The 22765-nt window shown below is 41.0% G+C and overlaps 1 protein-coding gene across 1 annotated transcript in view; it reads right to left on the bottom strand.

Annotated features, from left to right (window-relative positions):
• Positions 1-2506: 2506 nt before the first annotated feature.
• The window catches only part of cpne7 (copine VII), a 49773-nt gene continuing 29514 nt past the window's right edge, over positions 2507-22765 (bottom strand). Inside the window, exons 12-16 of the mRNA XM_047363377.1 lie at positions 19389-19443; positions 14009-14060; positions 12911-13044; positions 11441-11677; positions 2507-4162 (exon numbers count right to left, since the gene is read on the bottom strand). Coding sequence (XP_047219333.1) covers positions 4010-4162; positions 11441-11677; positions 12911-13044; positions 14009-14060; positions 19389-19443 — 631 coding nt within the window. The 3' untranslated portion in view covers positions 2507-4009. The remainder of the gene's footprint in view (positions 4163-11440; positions 11678-12910; positions 13045-14008; positions 14061-19388; positions 19444-22765) is intronic.

The following is a 22765-nucleotide window of genomic DNA, read 5'->3' as shown; positions in this document are numbered from 1 at the left end:
ATAGAGCTGCTTATTTAGACATGAGTGCACAATCTTGCACCACTGAATAAATTGTAATAATTACTATTATTGTTGGTCTTTCTAGATTGCTCTTAGGTATGAGTGTGTGTGCACATGGTTGCTTGTACTGTGTGTCTACGTGTTGTCCTAATGCACTGGCAACCTGTCCAGGGTGTGTCCTGCCACTCACTCAAAGAGTTTCAGTTTCAATTCATAAATGAGGATTTTTGGTTAAGAAATTAATTTTCTCAAATTATTGATTTTTAATTATAATTCTTGATATATATTAGTCAGTCAGTCAGTCATTTTCTACCGCTTATTCCATAGTGGGTCGCGGGGGAGCTGGTGCCTATCTCCAGCAGTCTATGGGCAAGAGGCAGGGTACACCTTGGACAGATCGCCAGTCCATCGCAGGGCAACACACAAACAACCAAGCACACACTCATTCATACACCTAAGGTCAATTTAGAGTGACCAATTAACCTAACATGCATGTCTTTGGACTGTGGGAGGAAGCCAGAGTACCCGGTGAGAACCCACGCATGCACGGGGAGAACATGCAAACTCCATGCAGAAAGACCCCAGGCCCGGAATCGAACCCAGGACCTTCTTGCTGCAAGGCAACAGTGCTACCAACTCGCCCATAGACTGCTGGAGATAGGCACCAGCTCCCCCATGACCCACTATGGAATAAGTGGTAGAAAATGACTGATATATATTAATTAATCAATAATCATAATCCCAACATAACCGTCAATCATATTGATTACTTGTATGTCAGTGCGTAGGTGTGTGTTGCGGTGGGTGGGGGGTTGTTTTAGTGGCGAGAAAAGTGGATGTTGCATGTGTTAGGGAGTAAGATCTTTTTATTTTTTTCTCCACACCTTGGACATGTGCTTCGCTTAGCTGTCTTAAAACATAGCTCACAATCAAAGGCAAGGTATCACCAAGACATCCAACTACCTGGGCCAGAACCAGCATCTACAACTCTCCGAGTGAACTTCTGACCAAAACAAAAGCTGGATGTGTCGGGAATCCCTTCCTTTCTAGTCCACAATTCTGGTGCCAAAAGCTGATCTGTCCAGGTAGTTCATGCTTCCTTTAAGCAAAGAAACAAAATATGGCCTCTTTAATTATGTTTGATTTTAATCAGTTCAGATAATATTTTGAAAATTCAATAACCCAGTCATAAATCTCCCAATATTTTGTAGTATGTAGGATAAAATTAGTGTAGTATCTTTATTCAATATATTTGTGTTGATGGCCAGTTCCTGTAGATATTTCTTATAATCAGTAAATGAAGTGTTTATTTTAGTGTTGATCCTAAATTAATCTTAATTCAGAGAAATATAAAAACAATCTTCTTCCTTCTTTTTATTGTAATAAAGATCACATAATGCAAAGGTCAAGAATTCATCTTTCTGATTAATGTTGAGTTTATGAGACTGACTGTAGATAGATTGTTAGATTAATTGGTTTGTAACCTTTAATAATCTAACATAGCATATTCATGCTATGTCATGCAGCTTTTTTCAAGAACTAGCCTGTAATTTTCTGCATGTTCCTGCAGAGTATCATCTCATTTTGGCATCATTCCTACACTGCATTAAGCTAACCCCATGGGGCTCAGCTTTAGGTGTAAATCCAACCTCCCTCCAGGGATTTTCACATGCGAGTTAGTGGAGATGGCTCCAACGCTGGGTCTGCTGAATCAATAGGCCTCTCGCTGTGCTCCACACAGTGACAGAGAAATCCTCATTATTTGATCTTTAAAATAAGTAAAGACAGCAGAGGTAGCTGTGTTTCAGTGCATTCAGAAAGAGTCAATAATGTGTGTGTTTGGGAAGTGCTGGCATGGCCTTAGAGAACCTTGTATGAAATGGATTATAAATTGTTTCATAATCTTAACCATTAATTGTGAAAAGGTATTTAACAAAACGTAATTGTTAAGGGGGGAAAAACTGTTTTATGGCAATGTCTACACATATAAAACAAGTGACAATCACAAAATAAAAATAAACAGATCTTATCTTTTGATAGGTTAGCTAAATTTCCTCACTAAAAATATGTAGCATAACACATTTTAAAAAATAGCGCAACTTTTCTGTTGCCTCTCTACTGGCCCACTGGTAACAATGATTAACACACTCCAGTCCAGTGGGTGGCGCTAATGCCCCTAAAGTTTATTTTCCAGAAGATGCATAGGATGTATTGAGTACTGCAATTTGTTTCTGTGCTGTTAAGAGGTTTTTTTTTCGTAGACTTTGTGTGTCAACTATCTTGCTTTATTGCATTTTTGAAAAACACTATTTCTCTTTTTAGTCCCTAAACATTATATTATGCAACTTACATCAGCTGTACTAATCAGCTGAACTGGATAAGTACTGCTGAAGGTTATATCTTTTTTCAAATGATGAGCTCAACAGAATTACACAATGAAGGTTATCCATTTCTCCCTTCGGGTGAGAGTTAATTGGAAATTGAATTAATGAATTAAGAGAGCAAATTGGTCTTGGGAAACACTCGTTTAATGGTAAGAAACACTAAAAGGAAATTGGTGACATTAATTTCCAAGAATGTATTATTCTGATGTAAATTAACTCAATATTAGCGTGTTACACCATTAACCGAGAATTGGCTTTTGTGCTTTGCTTTGATTTAAACTTCTCACAACTTCAATGTTTTATTAAACATCTGGTAGAATTACATTGCATATAAAAGCAGCAAAAAAGGTAAACTGAGTGTCTCTGCAAAACAAAACTTACAGCAGATACGTAAAGGGTTAATACCTGTATTATGGGTTGCTAAGAGATGACAACAATACAATGGTTCGGAGATAACCTGCCATGACGCATGATTTTCACTGCTTACTGTAGCCACTTGACAACAAACCAAAAACTGGTTCAATTTTGCCAAAAAAAAAATGAATCCAATTCAGTTGTATTTTTTATGTAAGCCCCCAGCTCACAGTCTTAAAGAGAAGAAAAGCGCATAAAGACCCAAAGCTATAACACATACTGCAGATTTGTGAAGTTATGTCACTTGCAGTTTCACAAGGTGACAAATTGTGAACATAAAATGTAGCTGGATGTTGGTTCCATGTTGGTATTTACATATAGCCTGACTTGAAAGGTTGCATTGACTTTAAGCAACCAAACATTAATTTATCTTGTTTGCTTTTCCAGTCTGGTGTTCGGAGATGACCTCTGTTTGGATTTGGTGAAGTATAAATAGATAATACTGAACTCATCAGCCTTGTCCATATTTGCATTTGTGCCATTCCCATGTATTGTAAAGCAGGTTTTGATTTGTTGGTAGTGGCTAGTGCACATTCAGACAAAGCTTTTACCAATATATTACATCAAGAAGTACACTTACATAGAAAAATGAGACATTTACAGTGCATATTGATGTCATTTCCTGTGTTGTATATTAAAATTATGATCTATGTGTGCTTAGAAATGTTGCAATTAAAAAATAAGGCCAATTCTACCACCAGACCCACTCTTAAGCCTACAGGCAAATTATGAGTCAAACAATAAACTGCAGTGTTTCTTACAGTTCTGTTATCTTGATTAAATATTGTCAAACAATCTAGTTCTGATTTCATTTAAAATTATTTAAACGTGTGAAAAGGAGAGGGACACCTTGTGAGGATAAAAAGGAAAAACAAGCCTCTGTCTGATCACTAAATCATCATTAAGGTCCTGGCCTGCATGCAGAAAACATTAAAAGGAGAAAACTTAAGCTCTCAGGGATTGTGTTGCTGAAAAAGCTGGATGGTCAATTCGCACAGAAAGGGAGAAGTGCTCAACCCACACAGAGCACAAAAATGTAACCCACAATCCCTTGAATTTCAGTCTATGTGTAAACATTTTGCTTAAAATAAATAACACATTTAGAAGAATTTTCTCTTCAGTTCTCATCTAGAGACATGCATCTTCTTTCCCTCTTAGTGTGCCAGACTGGTGCTGCGCTCCAAGGTGGGCTGCTGGTACAGAGCAGCCAGTTATTCTGTTGGGGTGGTGGCCACTGGGGTCAGGATGGGGCTCAGCAACTCCCTCATTGGGCTCATAGGTGAAATTGCCTTATGGCTGAAATACTCAACTACTTGACCAGGTACTTCTGCAAGAACACACTTGGCCAGAGCTGCAGGAGAAGCCTGCAACAGAGAACAGAAAACAGAGAGTTGTCAAAAGAGCTGTGAGGCATTGTTTAATGTGAAGCACAAAGTGTTTCAGGTAAAGCTCTAGGGGATGTGGGCAGTGTCCAAAGTTCTTTCTCTGCTTCAAGCTAATTACAACAGGTAAGTCAGTGTCTGATATTATTGGAACAACTGCTGTGGGCATTATCCTGCAAGAAATATCTCATGTATTGATCCCAAACCACATAAGTGTTTGCATTGCAGTGTTTTTTATATATACTTTTGCCTCAATCATACTGATGTCATTCAGTAAGGATTGGTTTAGAGTTTCGTGTGCAAAGTAGGTTTTAACTCACATCCATTTTTTAATATTGTGGAAGGTTGATCAAACTGATTCCAAGTTTAACTATGAAGAAAAGTTAAACCATATCAACATAACACAGTGTTCGTTTGTCAAGAAGAGGCTGGGCCAGTGCAAGCCAAATATTTTAAATATATGAAGATAATCTTTCTAGGATATAACAATATCTATTTTCAAGCTTTGCAGTTGTGTCCCTTTTTGAAAAAAAATCATTTAGATTCAACAGTTTCAGTTTTGTAGCATTAGGGTTAAAAATACCCAAATGGGAGAATATTTAAGTTATTGCTACTGTGTTTTATATGCAGCAAGAGGCTCTACTATACACCAGTAACTGTTTCAACAACAGGTCAAATATTATTATAATAAAAGGTGAAAGCATAGAGTGAATATATGACTTCACACTAGCTGATAGTAATGTACATGTGTGAAGTGAAAGGATTTTAATTGAAAAACCATGTCATAAGAGGGTGCTGGAACATGCACGGTGTCACAGTCATGGGCATGCTGTGTACAGTTTAACTGGGAACCATATTTTTCATGCATTAGGTAAGTGTCAAAAAAACGTTCTCATTGAAAATATGCAGCAAAATTGTTTTAGTCATTGTATTCATGTCCTGAAAGCAGTGGTACCCTTACAATGACAGCTAACTGCAAAAGTATTCGTACCAGGTAGATTTAAGCAGATTTAGAGTTAAAGTAATCTTTTAATATCAGGTTTCTTATTGCTAGAAGTAATATTAACTTTTTTAGAGTGGCCAAATTAGATTCCCAGGTTGAATCCAATAGAGAATCTGTGAAGGGAGCTAAAGACAAGGGTGATGAAAAGAATGTCTTCCAAAGGCTTGGAGCTCAAAAGGCTTGGAGCTCATCCCTAAAAACAAACATCAAAATACCAGTAGAAACATGCGAAAAGCTGGTCTGTAAATGTAGGCAGGGTTTAGTAGCTGTAAGGAGGACTGTGGGAGTACTTAAAGCACAAACCCAAATGGGGATACATGAATTTAACAATGCTGTTATAGGATTAAATTAAACTTTTAATACTTATATCTCCAGTCTTTAATTAAGGTGGTAAAGTGTGACACCACAAAGCACAAGGACAAGAACAGTAGATCAGCAGTTTAGTAAATATTGAGGGGGAAAAAGGTACATTTGTGAGATTAAAATGTCTAGAAAGCCACATGTAATGGCCTAATATCCATGCTCCATTTTAGACATATTTTCCCTTGGCAACAGCCTGGGTCAATCATTAGAAATCCTGCTGCAACTCAGAGTCGGGTGTGTTTCAGGTTACAACAGAAAGCTCTTTCAGGCCTCTCTGTGTGTCTCTGGGCAGCCTTCCTTCTCCAACATGGCAAAAACAGTTTGCTTCTGCATCCCTTTCCAGACACTTGTACACATCCACCCAACCATGGCATTACTCAGAGGATTCTGCTTTTTTGCACACCTTGTATTTGTTCATGTCTTTAGATGTTAAATACAGGTCCTTCTCAAAATATTAGCATATTGTGATAAAGTTCATTATTTTCCATAATGTCATGATGAAAATTTAACATTCATATATTTTAGATTCATTGCACACTAACTGAAATATTTCAGGTCTTTTATTGTCTTAATATGGATGATTTTGGCATACAGCTCATGAAAACCCAAAATTCCTATCTCACAAAATTAGCATATTTCATCCGACCAATAAAATAAAAGTGTTTTTAATACAAAAAACGTCAACCTTCAAATAATCATGTACAGTTATGCACTCAATACTTGGTCGGGAATCCTTTTGCAGAAATGACTGCTTCAATGCGGCGTGGCATGGAGGCAATCAGCCTGTGGCACTGCTGAGGTCTTATGGAGGCCCAGGAAGCTTCGATAGCGGCCTTTAGCTCATCCAGAGTGTTGGGTCTTGAGTCTCTCAACGTTCTCTTCACAATATCCCACAGATTCTCTATGGGGTTCAGGTCAGGAGAGTTGGCAGGCCAATTGAGCACAGTGATACCATGGTCAGTAAACCATTTACCAGTGGTTTTGGCACTGTGAGCAGGTGCCAGGTCGTGCTGAAAAATGAAATCTTCATCTCCATAAAGCTTTTCAGCAGATGGAAGCATGAAGTGCTCCAAAATCTCCTGATAGCTAGCTGCATTGACCCTGCCCTTGATAAAACACAGTGGACCAACACCAGCAGCTGACACGGCACCCCAGACCATCACTGACTGTGGGTACTTGACACTGGACTTCTGGCATTTTGGCATTTCCTTCTCCCCAGTCTTCCTCCAGACTCTGGCACCTTGATTTCCGAATGACATGCAGAATTTGCTTTCATCCGAAAAAAGTACTTTGGAGCACTGAGCAACAGTCCAGTGCTGCTTCTCTGTAGCCCAGGTCTGGGGAATGCAGCACCTGTAGCCCATTTCCTGCACACGCCTGTGCACGGTGGCTCTGTATGTTTCTACTCCAGACTCAGTCCACTGCTTCCGCAGGTCCCCCAAGGTCTGGAATTGGCCCTTCTCCACAATCTTCCTCCGGGTCCGGTCACCTCTTCTCGTTGTGCAGCGTTTTCTGCCACACTTTTTCCTTCCCACAGACTTCCCACTGAGGTGCCTTGATACAGCACTCTGGGAACAGCCTATTCGTTCAGAAATTTCTTTCTGTGTCTTACCCTCTTGCTTGAGGGTGTCAATAGTGGCCTTCTGGACAGGAGTCAGGTCGGCAGTCTTACCCATGATTGGGGTTTTGAGTGATGAACCAGGCTGGGAGTTTTAAAGGCCTCAGGAATCTTTTGCAGGTGTTTAGAGTTAACTTGTTGATTCAGATGATTAGGTTCATAGCTCGTTTAGAGACCCTTTTAATGATATGCTAATTTTGTGAGATAGGAATTTTGGGTTTTCATGAGCTGTATGCCAAAATAATCCGTATTAAGACAATAAAAGACCTGAAATATTTCAGTTAGTGTGCAATGAATCTAAAATATATGAATGTTAAATTTTCATCATGACATTATGGAAAATAATGAACTTTATCACAATATGCTAATATTTTGAGAAGGACCTGTAAATGTAAATTGCAAACCAAATTATCTTTGTTGTACCCAATGTCCTATTTCTACTATCGAGGCGAGGCAAGTTTATTTGTATAGCACATTTCTCGTACTCGTACTCGTCGTCTTCCGCTTATCCGGGACCGGGTCGCGGGGGCAGCAGACTCAGCAGAGATGCCCAGACGTCCCTCTCTCCAGACACCTCCTCCAGTTCCTCCAGGGGGAGCCCAAGGCGTTCCCAGGCCAGCCGAGAGACATAGTCCCTCCAGCGTGTCCTGGGCCGTCCCCTGGGCCTCCTCCCGGTGGGACCTGCCTGGAACACCTCCCAAGGAAGGGGTCCAGGAGGCATCTGGTATAGATGCCCAAGCCACCTCAACTGGCTCCTCTCAATGTGGAGGAGCAGCGGCTCTACTCCAAGCCCCTCCTGGATGGCCGAGCTCCTCACCCTATCTCTAAGGGAGTGCCCGGCCACCCTACGGAGGAAGCTCATTTCGGCCGCTTGTATCCGGGATCTCGTTCTTTCGGTCATGACCCAAAGTTCATGGCCATAGGTGAGGGTAGGAACGTAGACCGACCGGTAAATTGAGAGCTTTGCTTTTCGGCTCAGCTCTCTCTTCACCACAATGGACCGGCAAAGTGCCCCCATTACTGCGGCAGCTGCACCGATCCGTCTGTCGATCTCCCGCTCCATTTTTCCCTCACTCGTGAACAAGACCCCGAGATACTTAAACTCCTCCACTTGAGGCAGGAACTCCCCTCAAACCTGAAGAGGACAAGCCACCCTTTTCCGGTTGAGTACCATGGCCTCGGACTTGGAGGAGCTGATCTTCATCCCAGCCGCTTCACACTCGGCTGCGAACTGCCCCAACGCATGCTGTAGGTCTTGGCTAGAGGGGGCCAGCAGGACCACGTCATCTGCAAAAAGAAGAGATGAAATCCACTGGTCCCCAAACCAGACCCCCTCCGGCCCTTGGCTGCGTCTAGAAATCCTGTCCATCCTGCCAGAGTCCAACATGTACCGGGAACAAGTCCGACTTAGTGCGGGCAATGCAGACCAAACTCCTGCTCCGCTCGTACAGGGACCGGATGGCCCCTAATAAAGGGCCCCCGATTCCATACTCCTGGAGCACCCCCCACAGGGCATCACGAGGGACACAGTCGAATGCCTTCTCCAAGTCCACAAAACACATGTGAACCGGTTGGGCAAACTCCCATGAACCCTCGAGCACCCTGTAGAGGGTATAGAGGTGGTCCAGTGTTCCACGGCCGGGACGAAAACCACACTGCTCCTCCTGAAGCCGAGGTTCGACTATCGGCCGGACTCTCCTCTCCAATAACCTGGCGTAGGCCTTACCAGGGAGGCTGAGTAGTGTGATCCCCCTGTAGTTGGAACACACCCTCTGGTCACCCTTCTTATGAAGGGGGACCACCACCCCAGTCTGCCAGTCCAGAGGCACTGTCCCCGACTGCCACGCAATGTTGAAGAGGCGTGTCAACCATGACAGCCCAACAACATCCAGAGACTTGAGGTACTCAGGGCCGATCTCATCCACCCCCGAAGCCTTGCCACCGTGGAGCTTTTTAACCACCTCAGTGACTTCAGCCTGGGTGATGAAAGAGTCCAACCCCGAGTCCCCAGCCTCTGTTTCCACCACGGAAAGCGTGATGGCAGGATTGAGGAGATCCTCGTAGTACTCCTTCCACCGCCCGATAATGTCCTCAGTCGAGGTCAGCAGTCTCCCACCCCCACTATAAACAGTGTTGGCGAAGCACTGCTTCCCCCTCCTGAGGCGCCGGACGGTTTGCCAGAATCGCTTCGAGGCCAACCGGTAGTCCTTCCTTCATGGCCTCACCGAACTCCTCCCAGGCCCGAGTGTTTGCCTCTGCCACAGCCCAGGCTGCAGCACGCTTGGCCTCACGGTACCCGTCAACCACCTCAGGAGTCCCACAAGCCAACCACAGCCAATAGGACTCCTTCTTCAGCTTGACAGCATCCCTTACTGCCGGTGTCCACCATCGGGTTCTGGGATTACCGCCGTGACAGGCACCGCAGACCTTACGGCCACAGCTACGGGCAGCAGCATCAACAATAGATGCGGAGAACACGGTCCACTCGGACTCTATGTCTCCAACATCCCCCGGGATCTGGTCAAAGGTCTCCCGGAGTTGGGAGTTGAATACATCCCTGGTCGAGGGCTCCGGCCAGCGTTCCCAGCACACCCTCACTATGCACTTGGGCCTGCCAAGTCTGTCCGGCTTTCTCCTCCTCCAGCGGATCCAACTCACCACCAGGTGGTGATCAGTGAACAGCTCAGCCCCTCTCTTCACCCGAGTGTCCAAAACATGCAGCCGATAGTCTGATGATACGACAACAAAGTCGATCATCGACCTCCTGCCTAGTGTGTCCTGGTGCCAAGTGCACTGATGGACACCCTTATGTTTGAACATGGTGTTCATTATGGACAATCCGTGACTAGCACAGAAGTCCAATAACAAAACACCACTCGGATTGAGATCGGGGAGGCCATTCCTCCCGATCACGCCTCTCCAGGTGTCACTGTCATTTCCCACGTGGGCGTTGAAGTCCCAGCAGAATAATGGAGTCCCCGGGAGGGGCACTATCCAGCACCCCTGACGCTGTGCGTGGAGGCGTGCCCGACTATTTCTAGTCGATATCTCTCGACCTCCCGCACAAGCTCAGGCTCCTTCCCCCCCAGCGAGGTGACATTCCACGTCCCTAGAGCCAGCCTAAGCATCTGGGGATCGGGCCGCTGAGGTCTCCACCTTCGTCCTCCACCCAATCCTCTTTGCACCGGTCCCTCATGGTTCCCTCTGCAGGTGGTGGGCCCACTGGGGGATGGTATCGCGTCTCTCGTTTGGGCTTGGCCCGGCCGGGTGCCGCGAGGAGCGACCCGGCCACCAGGCGCTCTCCAGCGCCTGGTGGCCGGGTCACGTGCCTCGATATTTTTGTCCTCATGAGGGATTCTTGAACCGCTCTTTGTCTGACCCATCACCTAGAGCCTGTTTGCCATGGGAGACCCTACCAGGGGCATTTAGCCCCAGACAACATAGCCTCTAGGATCATTTGAGCACTCAAACCCCTCGACCATGTTAAGGTGGCAGTTCAAGGAGGGGATATAGCACATTTCTGTAACAAGATAATTCAAAGTGCTTTATATGAATCAAACTGCGCCAAAAGTACAAGGAATTAGCTTTAGACCCTACACTCTTCAGGATGAAGGTGTGTGAATGTCAATATCTAACTCCTGAAGAGACAACTTCATGGGTCCAAATACAACAGGGTCATCAGACGTAATATTCTAACTAGCATTAAGAACCAGCAATGGAAAAATAAACATCAAGCCATAGCAGCTCTAAACGGCTTCCTTTAAAAATCTGAAGCTACATCAAAATGTAGCAAAATAACAAGGCCATATGTGGAAGACCTGCAACAAAGCAAAAAATAGAGCAGTAGTGATAGGAATAGAGATCCTTAAGAACAACAAAATCAAGAAGAATTAACACGAGAATTTCAAGAAATGCAAAGGGCTCAAAGTAAAAATGAAGTTGTGAAGAGTCAAGGCCTCAGGGGTGGTGGTGTCATTGGTGCCCTTGGGGCTTTGGCCCCGAAACACAGGAAGTGTCTACGGCAGATTCCAGAAATAACCTCTGAGGCCTCTGTTAAGAACAGTGCACTCTTAAGAACAAACCAGATAGCATTGCTTGTGTTGCTAACAACCCAAACTGCCCGTTTACCCCTTTCAATTAAAAAGGCTGAAGGACATAACGTTGAAAAAAAAGTTCAGATATGCAAAAGCCTCTGTGGCTCAGCAGTCAGATGTCGAGCAGTCTGAAGGAAAATTGATTAGCACAAAATAAATGACAGATGGAGAGAATCGCTGACCGTTTTGAAGTCTCTGAAGGGGACAAATTGCACAATGTCCCTGAGGACGGGCTCGCCCTTTGGCGATCGCAGGACGCCATCATCTCCATCCAGGATCTGCATGTCTGTGAAATCTGCATTGCCCACGCCAACAATGATGATGGAGAGAGGCTGGTAGGACGCGCGAACAATGGCTTCACGTGTGTCCGCCATGTCTGTGACCACGCCATCTGTGAGGATGAGTAGGATGTGGTATCTCTGCAAGAAAGTAAGAGAAAATGATTTTATGTGAACATTAGCCTTATTGATCTCACCACTATTTGTTCATGAGCAAGGACACCTCCCAGCATGCGTGGGAGGACTTTGATGTTATTTCGAAGGATTGTATAGACTTCACTGCCACAGTCATCATAAGGTGGCCCTGAACTACAAAACACGCATTCGAAAATATTACATAAAAACATTGTAGATTAGCTAAAACATGTCAAGCTAACAAGTGGACGTATACACTTTTTGCATGAACTGAATCGTCAAAACAGAAGATTTCTTCTTTGGTTTCTTTGCAAACATAGAACCCAGATGAGTAGTCTATTTAGCTACTGGAACTTTTTTTATTCATTTCTTTCATCATAACAAGGTTTTATTTAAAGTTTTTTTTTTTATTCAAGTTGCATCTGACTAGATCTACATTTTTGGGCAAATAAACAACTGAACTGTGATTTCCTTATGGCTGTGGTCCACAATTTGTTAATGGCATATTTACAATACATTTGCCAGTTGATAATACATTTCTCCCTCTAAAACTGGTCTGTAGGACTTCATACACAAATAGTGAAAATTAGATTTGGCTGAATTTTCTTAAAAATGCATCAGATTTTTCTATTGAGATATCGCCTTAAAAAGGTTTAACCTATACAAAGTGATACTAATATAACCCTGTCCTGTTTTGTCAGCATTCACGATTTTTAAACTTGTGTTTAAGATTCATTTATAAGGGTACCGTGCCATTTCTATTTTTATTACTTTACCTTACTATTTAAAGAAAAAAATATTGTTGAACTTATAAGGAATGAAGTTTGTGTGAAATCAATTTTAAGTGTCTGATATATTTGCATTTCATTATAAAGAACACTACCACTGTTGCACGTTATACTTTAATTGTAATTTGAGTAATAGTTTGCTGACTGGCACCCCAAATGAGCTTATCCATTTTTATTAAAAATGGCAAAATAAATCTCAAAATAAATGCTATGAAATAAAAACAGCCCAAAAACTATGTTAGCACCAATTGGGGGCACTTCATAAATTATTAATCTAACACATAAAAGTCTGGAATATAAAAACATAACTTTATGTTAAATTATTTCTTCTTTTGCACCATTTAGCATTATTACGACAACACTGAGAGCAAGAGACTGCTCACTTCTGAATGTCGGTGGGAGGCATAAAAACAAAGCCTGTATTAAATCCATATATCACTGAGTTTCTCACCGAAGCATCTTTAATGTTGCCATCGCCTGCTGCCACCTTGGCTATCCTGTTAATGATCGGAGCAACGTTTGTTGGGCCATATAATTGTATCTTGGGAAGGCAGTTCTGGTATGCCTCAACGACTCCCTGGATCCCTGATCAAACAGAAGAAAAGAAGCATTAATACATCAACTAACACTCAAACATTTTGTATTTCACAAAAGAGATATTCTCAGAAACCGAGAAACAGTTTGTTCCAAAAGTATTTAAATACCTTGAACTTTGTCTCATTTAACTATATTGCAATCACTAACTTCAATGTAATCCATTAGGATTTTATGCCATAGACTAAGACAGTGTAGTGGGTAACTGTGATATGGAAGAAAATGAAAATTTTCAACGGTTTGTTTTTTGCCCCCGTGAGTCAATACTTTGTAGAAGTCCCTTTGCTGCATTGCAGTTGAATGTATTTTGAGATATGTCTCTACAAGCTTTGTACATTTAAAGTCTGACAATTCTGTCTATATATTTTTTTTTAAATAGATCAAGCTCAGTCAGATTGAATGGAGGGCTTCTGTGAAAACTGAGAGCTTCACAGAAGAGCTTCATTAATACTGAAATTAAATTACACACAGGTGTACTCTATTTACTAATTAGGTGTCTTTTTTAAAGGCAATTTGTTGCGGAGGATCTTATTTAGCATTATCAGAGTAAAGGAACTTGAACACAAATGACTATCACAATTTTTAGATTGTTACTTTAAAACAAATTTGAAAACCATTTATGATTAACCTCCCACTCCACAATTATGCACTAATTTATGATGATATTATCACATAAAATCCCAATGAAATACTTTGAGGTTTAAGGTTGTAATGTGACAAAATGAGGAAAAGTTTAATGGGCATTAATTGTGTTCAAAATCAATCTATTGATTTTGTTTTAGTTATTATAAAATGTATGCTAAATCCTACAAATGTGGAAAAAGGCATGATCAGAATACTCATTTGCCTAATAAATAAAGTGGGAGATCTCTCAAGCAACTAATTACAGATGTTTGCTTTCAGCTGCAAAAACATACTGCTCTCTGGGAACAGGGTGTGGAGAACTCCTCCTTACCTTCACATTCATCATCCTCTGGGTTGAAATTAATGGCGAAATCATGGGACACCTGCAAATGGAGATAAGAAAAGTTGAATTCTAAACTTTCCTAGAATTATGCAAGTTAAATAAACATGTTTACTTGAAAAGCTTTCTTTTTGTCATAGCATCATTAATTTTTATAGAAATGTCTTACAGAAAACCACAAGAGGTCCATTATTCCAACGTTACAAAAATAACTAAACCCCCAAGATCTTTTTATATCTGTTCTCCAAGAAGTAAAGGTCATTATTTTACTTTGAGTCAACATCTACATGGACTTAGTTTCTATATTTTTCAGCCTCTACAAATTTGACTGATAACACCTTAAAAAAGCAGATTTGATCCATACAAGTTCATTAGGGGGCATGTTCAAATTGTACATACCAAACAAAACCTAATGCTGTTCAGAACACAAAGAACTAGCCTATTTGTCCACTGACATTAGTGTTTGGTTTTTTTTTTTTACTTAAGTTAAGACAAACAAAAAGGCTGTGAAAAAATATTTGATATTGTATTTAAAAAAGGTTTGGATTTGTGCAAACTGTTTCTTCTACTACTTCATCTGGTTTCAATGCGAGACAACACAGAGCCTACAGCATGAGCTATATGTCTAGTATGTAATTTAAGTAAAAAAATTGTAATTTTTCTTCTTCACCGTCTATTCTTGTCATCCAAACTTCACTTGGATTCTGTTTATCACTTAGTCTTTAAACTGGCAACCCCCCACCGTGTTGCTTTCACTGACTAGAAACAATCTTTTCTGGAAGCACTTACTGTCTCTGTCTGCCAGATCACTGACAATTGATTCCTGTCCAGCTGGCTCCGATTTAAAGGCATTTAGAGAGGACTTTAAAAAAGTAAGCAACTGTGAAGAATTTTAACAGAATAACAACATGGTTTATGTGACAGAAGCAGATTTAGTTTTAATCTGTCTTAACAGTGTGGCTTGCATCTGACCTTCTAAGATGACAGCAGGAAACACAGTGTAATCATTTATTTTTTATTATTGAATTGGGATCCTAATAAATCAAATACAAATTAAAAAGTACTTTACTGTTTTGTGTCATCTGTTTTTCTGCCCCTTTAAAAACATAGTGTGCAAAAACTCTCAGAAAAAAGTACAGTTGCATCACAGCACAGTTATAACTGCTTGTATTCAAACATGTTAACCAGGCAACATAAAACACCTGCCGTGTTTGTGTTGCCATAGTCACCAAATAATTTGCATAAGTATGTACACAACGGTTTGCAATCAGCAGATGGATCTAACAGCAGTTAGGAAAATGCTAAAATCGGCAATCTGCATTCAGCACTATCTACTGGTAAACAGCATGACACATGAAGCAGTGACATGCATCCGAATTGTACATACACATTCAGGGGTTGGACAATGAAACTGAAACACCTGGTTTTAGACCACAATAATTTATTAGTATGGTGTAGGGCCTCCTTTTGAGGCCAATACAGCGTCAATTTGTCTTGGGAATGACATATACAAGTCCTGCACAGTGGTCAGAGGGATTTTAAGCCATTCTTCTTGCAGGATAGTGGCCAGGTCACTACGTGATACTGGTGGAGGAAAACGTTTCCTGACTCGCTCCTCCAAAACACCCCAAAGTGGTTCAATAATATTTAGATCTGGTGACTGTGCAGGCCATGGGAGATGTTCAACTTCACTTTCATGTTTATCAAACCAATCTTTCACCAGTCTTGCTGTGTGTATTGGTGTATTGTCATCCTGATACACGGCACCGCCTTCAGGATGCAATGATTGAACCATTGGATGCACATGGTCCTCAAGAATGGTTCGGTAGTCCTTGGCAGTGACGCGCCCATCTAGCACAAGTATTGGGCCAAGGGAATGCCATGATATGGCAGCCCAAACCATCACTGATCCACCCCCATGCTTCACTCTGGGCATGCAACAGTCTGGGTGGTACGCTTCTTTGGGGCTTCTCCACACCGTAACTCTCCCGGATGTGGGGAAAACAGTAAAGGTGGACTCATCAGAGAACAATACATGTTTCATATTGTCCACAGCCCAAGATTTGTGCTCCTTGCACCATTGAAACCGATGTTTGGCATTGGCATGAGTGACCAAAGGTTTGGCTATAGCAGCCCTGCCGTGTATATTGACCCTGTGGAGCTCCCGACGGACAGTTCTGGTGGAAACAGGAGAGTTGAGGTGCACGTTTAATTCTGCCGTGATTTGGGCAGCCGTGATTTTATGTTTTTTGGATACAATCCGGGTTAGCACCTGAACATCCCTTTCAGACAGCTTCCTCTTGCATCCACAGTTAATCCTGTTGGATGTGGTTCGTCCTTCTTGGTGGTATGCTGACATTACCCTGGATACCGTGGCTCTTGATACATCACAAATACAGGTCCTTCTCAAAAAATTAGCATATTGTGATAAAGTTCATTATTTTCCATAATGTAATGATGAAAATGTAACATTCATATATTTTAGATTCATTGCACACTAACTGAAATATTTCAGGTCTTTCATTGTCTTAATATGGATTATTGTGGCACATAGCTCATGAAAACCCAAAATTCCTATCTCACAAAATTAGCATATTTCATCCGACCAATAAAAGAAAAGTGTTTTTAATACAAAAAACGTCAACCTTCAAATAATCATGTACAGTTATGCACTCAATACTTGGTCGGGAATCCTTTTGCAGATATGACTGCTTCAATGCGGCATGGCATGGAGGCAATCAGCCTGTGGCACTGCTGAGGTCTTATGGAGGCCCAGGATGCTTCAATAGCGGCCTTTAGCTCATCCAGAGTGTTGGGTCTTGAGTCTCTCAACGTACTCTTCACAATATCCCACAGATTCTCTATGGGGATCAGGTCAGGAGAGTTGGCAGGCCAATTGAGCACAGTGATACCATGGTCAGTAAACCATTTACCAGTGGTTCTGGCACTGTGAGCAGGTGCCAGGTCGTGCTGAAAAATGAAATCTTCATCTCCATAAAGCTTTTCAGCAGATGGAAGCATGAAGTGCTCCAAAATCTCCTGATAGCTAGCTGCATTGACCCTGCCCTTGATAAAACACAGTGGACCAACACCAGCAGCTGACACGGCACCCCAGACCATCACTGACTGTGGGTACTTGACACCGGACTTCTGGCATTTTGGCATTTCCTTCTCCCCAGTCTTCCTCCAGACTCTGGCATCTTGATTTCCGAATGACATGCAGAATTTGCTTTCATCCGGAAAAAGTACTTTGGACCACTGGGCAACAGTCCAGTGCTGCTTCTCTGTAGCCTAGGTCTGGGGAATGCGGCACCTGTAGCCCATTTCCTGCACACGCCTGTGCACGGTGGCTCTGGATGTTTCTACTCCAGACTCAGTCCACTGCTTCCGCAGGTCCCCCAAGGTCTGGAATCGGCCCTTCTCCACAATCTTCCTCAAGGTCCGGTCACCTCTTCTCGTTGTGCAGCGTTTTCTGCCACACTTTTTCCTTCCCACAGACTTCCCACTAAGGTGGCTTGATACAGCACTCTGGGAACAGCCTATTCGTTCAGAAATTTCTTTCTGTGTCTTACCCTCTTGCTTGAGGGTGTCAATAGTGGCTTTCTGGACAGCAGTCAGGTTGGCAGTCTTACCCATGATTGGGGTTTTGAGTGATGAACCAGGCTGGGAGTTTTAAAGGCCTCAGGAATCTTTTGCAGGTGTTTAGAGTTAACTCGTTGATTCAGATGATTAGGTTCATAGCTCGTTTAGAGACCCTTTTAATGATATGCTAATTTTGTGAGATAGGAATTTTGGGTTTTCATGAGCTGTATGCCAAAATCATCCGTATTAAGACAATAAAAGACCTGAAATATTTCAGTTAGTGTGCAATGAATCTAAAATATATGAATGTTACATTTTCATCATTACATTATGGAAAATAATGAACTTTATCACAATATGCTAATTTTTTGAGAAGGACCTGTACTTGCTGTCTTGGTCACAGATGCACCAGCAAGACGTGCACCAACAATTTGTCCTCTTTTGAACTCTGGTATGTCACCCATAATGTTGTGTGCATTTCAATATTTTGAGCAAAACTGCGCTCTTACCCTGCTAATTGAACCTTCACACTCTGCTCTTACTGGTGCAATGTGCAATCAATGAAGACTGGCTACCAGGCTGGTCCAATTTAGCCATGAAACCTCCCACACTAAAATGACAAGTGTTTCAGTTTCATTGTCCCACCCCTGTATATCTCTCTTTATATCTATCTATCTATCTATCTATCTATATATATATATATATATATATACAAATATATCCTCTGAGTTCAGGACCCAAAGGGGTTTTGAGATTGCGATCTGTGGCCTCAATGATAAAGGTTCCTCCAACAATAAATGATAAACTGCAAGAGTTAACGAGCCGGTGTGAAAAATGAATGCAACCCCTTTCCTGCTACTGACTGACATATCCATAGGAACTATAATCCGCTGGTATTAATGTGGAAAATTACAGAATTTCTCCACAAAGGCATCTTCCAGCACACATGGCTGTGGCACACATGACCCATAATAAATAGCGTCAGAGCCATTTGAGCCCATATCCATCAAACCTGCACACTTAATGCAAAAAAGCTTGTAGCTTCCAAGTTCAGAGAGCAGTTCATGATTAATATAATGACTTAATTAACATTCAACGCCACTAGCAACCTCAAAGTGTCAACAGCGCACAGTCTGACAAATTTCACTCACAACAAGGCAATGACCGTCTGGGTAAATTTAGAAACTCAGTTTGCATTTGCTGTGCTGCAAATATTTGCATGATTGAAATGATAATTAATAGTGCTACGCAATACATTATACTATTACATTAAACATAGGTCGGTCTTGTTTGATATGTTATCTGAGGAGTGTTTCATCTGTGTCTGTCTGTACACACTCATGCACAGTTTTTCCTCACACTTTAGGTTTCTCCCCAATGTGCTAACTAGAGTTGCAAACAGCGTTCAGTTCTTAAAAGGCAATTTTCTCAAGCAAACACTCTCACGCTTGTGAATTCTCATGTAAATTGGGCATCAACAACCTGCGACTTCAGTTTTACATGAATAGTATATTTTCTCAGGACAGCTTGATATTTTAAAACAAGGGGCTCATGAATAAAATACACTCAGTAATTAGTTTTAAATGTGAAAGTTTGATGAAATGACAACTTGTGTCATGAAGTAGGTCATGGAAATCGCCTTGGTGGACAAACAGTCTCAGGGTGCAGGAAACTGCCGAACCTCAAAGTGAGCTCTGAATATTCATACATTATGCAAACACTGCTATGGTTGAAGGAGGTAGGGCTAGAACATGTGGTTAAAAACAAAGGTCTGACCACTCTTACTCACCTCATAATTTGGAGGAATTCTGGCACCAAAACCCAAGGCTGAAAACCGCTTGTCGCTAAAAACAAATAGCAAAATCCTTAATTAATACAGAACAAATTAGTATTCCCGCAGTTTTGACAGAAATCAGTGGAAGAATATTGTTGTATCCATCTGTTCACATTTGCAAGGGCACACCCCATGCTTGTTTGCATTTCATAACACGATAATGGCTTGAATAACATTTTGGAATCAGTCCCACAGTCCCAGCAGCCAGCATTTGCACCTGTTCAAAGAGTTTATCTCGCTCTTTCATCTTCCAATATTCCATTGTACCATTTGCATGAGCTGTTATAACTGCAAGAGACTGCTGTGCTGGAGAGAGAGCCCCCAGTCAAAGGCCAGAGTATACAGTTGCGAATAAATAACAATAGCAATTCAATGTCTGGGCTGACTCCCTCATTGCAAAATAGTCCGCCAAAGACTCTGGCATTTCTCTGACACATACTGTACTTTTGATGTTGTTAATAAAGCAAATTTAGAGGATGGAAATACTTTCAGACGCTTCATATGAAAAGCTTATAATTTCAGAATTTCATAAAACTTAGTAAGGCCCAAAAACTGGGTTTTATCTCTTCTGAAAACAAATCTGTACACATGATTGCTTGCAGAGAATGACGATCTTCCATTAAAATCCAAGGGAACAGCTTGGTTTAGGCTGCTCAAGTTTTTTGGCAGATGTAAGAGCATGGATGGAGCTGAACTTTATTTAAATGATAAAAAGACAGAAGTCAATTATTTGGTAAATCTGACCTGCTGACAGGATGCAGCAGTGCTGTTGGGTCACTGGTTTCTTCTGGCTATGTGTCTTGGGGGGGATCCTCAACTCAGATTTTAAATTCAGTAAACAGATCAGTGCGGTAGTCTAGTGTAGCTTTTATCATTTGAGGCTTATTGGTAAAGTCAAAGAATTCTCTACCTTATGAGAGGGTTATTCATGCTTTTATTACTTCTAGACTGGACTACTGCACCTTCCTCTAAAGTGGAACCAGTCACACCTTCGCCATCTTCAGCTGGTTCAAAATTCAGCTGCCCGTCTGCTAACAGGGACGAAACGACCTGAGCACATCACCCTGATTTTGCATTCCTTCCAGTGTCTGGGCTGACTCCCTCATTGCAAGATAGTCCACCATATCTCCAGTCCATTGAATTGTGGCTTAAATTTGATCATACATTCTATGTGCTTTTGAAATTCACATTATGGAAGAAATATGTCATTGTCTGTTTACTGCTTTCTGATCAAGTACCAGAAAAAAAACACCAATGGAGCACTTCCACATGCCACTGTGTGTAGTAGTCCAATCCTCTCCCATCTGTTTACAGCTTGTTTAAACTCTCTCAAATGTCGCCCACATGATGGTTTAATAACACATAGCCCCAGTCAAATATTACTCATTCCTTTTATTAAAGCGCCATTTGAATCATAAAATGCACCACAAAAGGCAACTTCCCTTTCAAATAATTAAATCAAATTGTTTTATGCATTTCTTAAGTGATATTCTGGATTTGTTCTGTACAGCCCTCATGACAATAGGTGACAATCACACCTGTTTTACAAATGTTTTTCCTCATCTATTTCATTATTTTGGTGAGTGTTTATGAGTCAGGATAAGATCAGAGTGTAGCATCATCATTAAATAATTACCTTTTAATACCCCTTTTAACCGGTGTCCTACAATTTTAATTGCATTTGCATAAAACATGTAATTTCTAATGTACCACCTAATAGCTCCAAAAAGTACCAATATTACCATAAAATAAATATAATGTCAGCAAAATCCTACTGTGAGGACACAGTAACAAATAACAGATGTTTTTTTGTTGTAAAATCAGATCTTGACTACAAGTTTTTTCACACTTTTTTACTTAGAGTCATCAAGTAAAATCAGATGCATGATGTGATTTTGCTTTTCCCTGCTGAAATAAAAGAAAAAATATATATCCTTGCATGAAGGACTTTCATTGTGTAAATGAAACAATATTGCATGTTTTCAAGACTATTCCTTTCATTTGCAGAATTTTGAATTTTGTTGTCTTGTTTTTAACAATTTCAACCCAATTAATACAGTGAGTCAATACTGGAGTTTTATTTTTCAGCCATGCTTTCAACGTTTTCTTAGCATCCCATGTTTTTTTTGTCTCAAACACAAAAGCTGTCTTTATAAAGAACATTTTGAATTAAGTAGTTTAGTTGCTGCAAAAGAATTAGGAAACAAATTATTGTCAATGAAGTTTAAGAACAGAGGATGAGGATATTTTTCTTGGTTTAGAAAGTTAAGCTTCATTAAGTGAGTTTCAGGATTACTTGCTAAGAAGGAAGAGACTATAGAGTGGTGGTTCTGTGTCTGTATGCACTAGCAGTTACTGAACAAAGACACATTATGTTAAGTGTCTGTCTTATTGCTTTTCAGATGTTTGACCTGATGAAGATCCAAGTAGGACCTAAATGCCATCGATGTATACAGAGAAGATGAAGTGTGCAGGTGTCTCTCTATCCATATTGCAAGCTTTGCAGCCCTTCACATTCATCTACTGATATGTGTGTCACAATGTTCAGGTAAAAATAGAGGACAAAGAACTGAACTGATTTGTTGTCCAGTGAAATTAGAATGTAACTAAGACTGAACTGAGTTAAAGGACAAGTGGCATTTAGTTGAGGGTTTGCTTACATACGTTTTGAGTTGACCTAAATGTTATCGGACTGCACCTAACAGAAAACGTTTGGTACAACAGTGCACCCCGTTAGTTTGGATCCCTGATATAGAGCAGGTTGCCAATGAGTGGCCGCAGGCAGATTATCTTTAAATTTTTGCAGTAACAACTGTATTAGTATGATTATATGGAAGCAAATCGTTACCATATTTCAAATGAAAAAGCATTTTCAGAAATGCTTTTTCATTTTAAGAATGTGGCTGCATTGTTTGACTCATAAATGAAATTAGTAATCAATCATCCTATTTGCATTTTAATTTTCTTCTTCACGACTGGTCATTCCTTCACTAAATTAAAATGAAAAAGAAAAAGACATTTGAGATTTATTTTTTAAAATATGCCCCAGCAAATAGATACCAAAATTCAATTGGAAATGTAAAATTTGAAAATGAAAAAGCATTTCCAGAAATGCTTTTTCATTTTAAGAATGCGGCTGCGTTATTTGACCCATAAATAAAATTAGTAATCAATCATCCTATTTGCCTTTGCATTTTCTTCTTCACGACTGCACATTTTATGCCATAATCAAAAAGAAAACAAAGCAGACATTGCTTTTTCGTTTTTGTGGTCTACCCGCAAAATACAGAACTCGAAAACGAAAACGAAAAAGCATTCCGAGCTGCGAGCGC

Source organism: Girardinichthys multiradiatus, chromosome 4, assembly GCF_021462225.1.
Source record: "Girardinichthys multiradiatus isolate DD_20200921_A chromosome 4, DD_fGirMul_XY1, whole genome shotgun sequence".
Lineage (NCBI taxonomy): Eukaryota > Metazoa > Chordata > Actinopteri > Cyprinodontiformes > Goodeidae > Girardinichthys > Girardinichthys multiradiatus.
The sequence above is the reverse complement of the archived record's forward strand: the minus strand, read 5'-3'. Positions and strand labels throughout refer to the sequence as shown.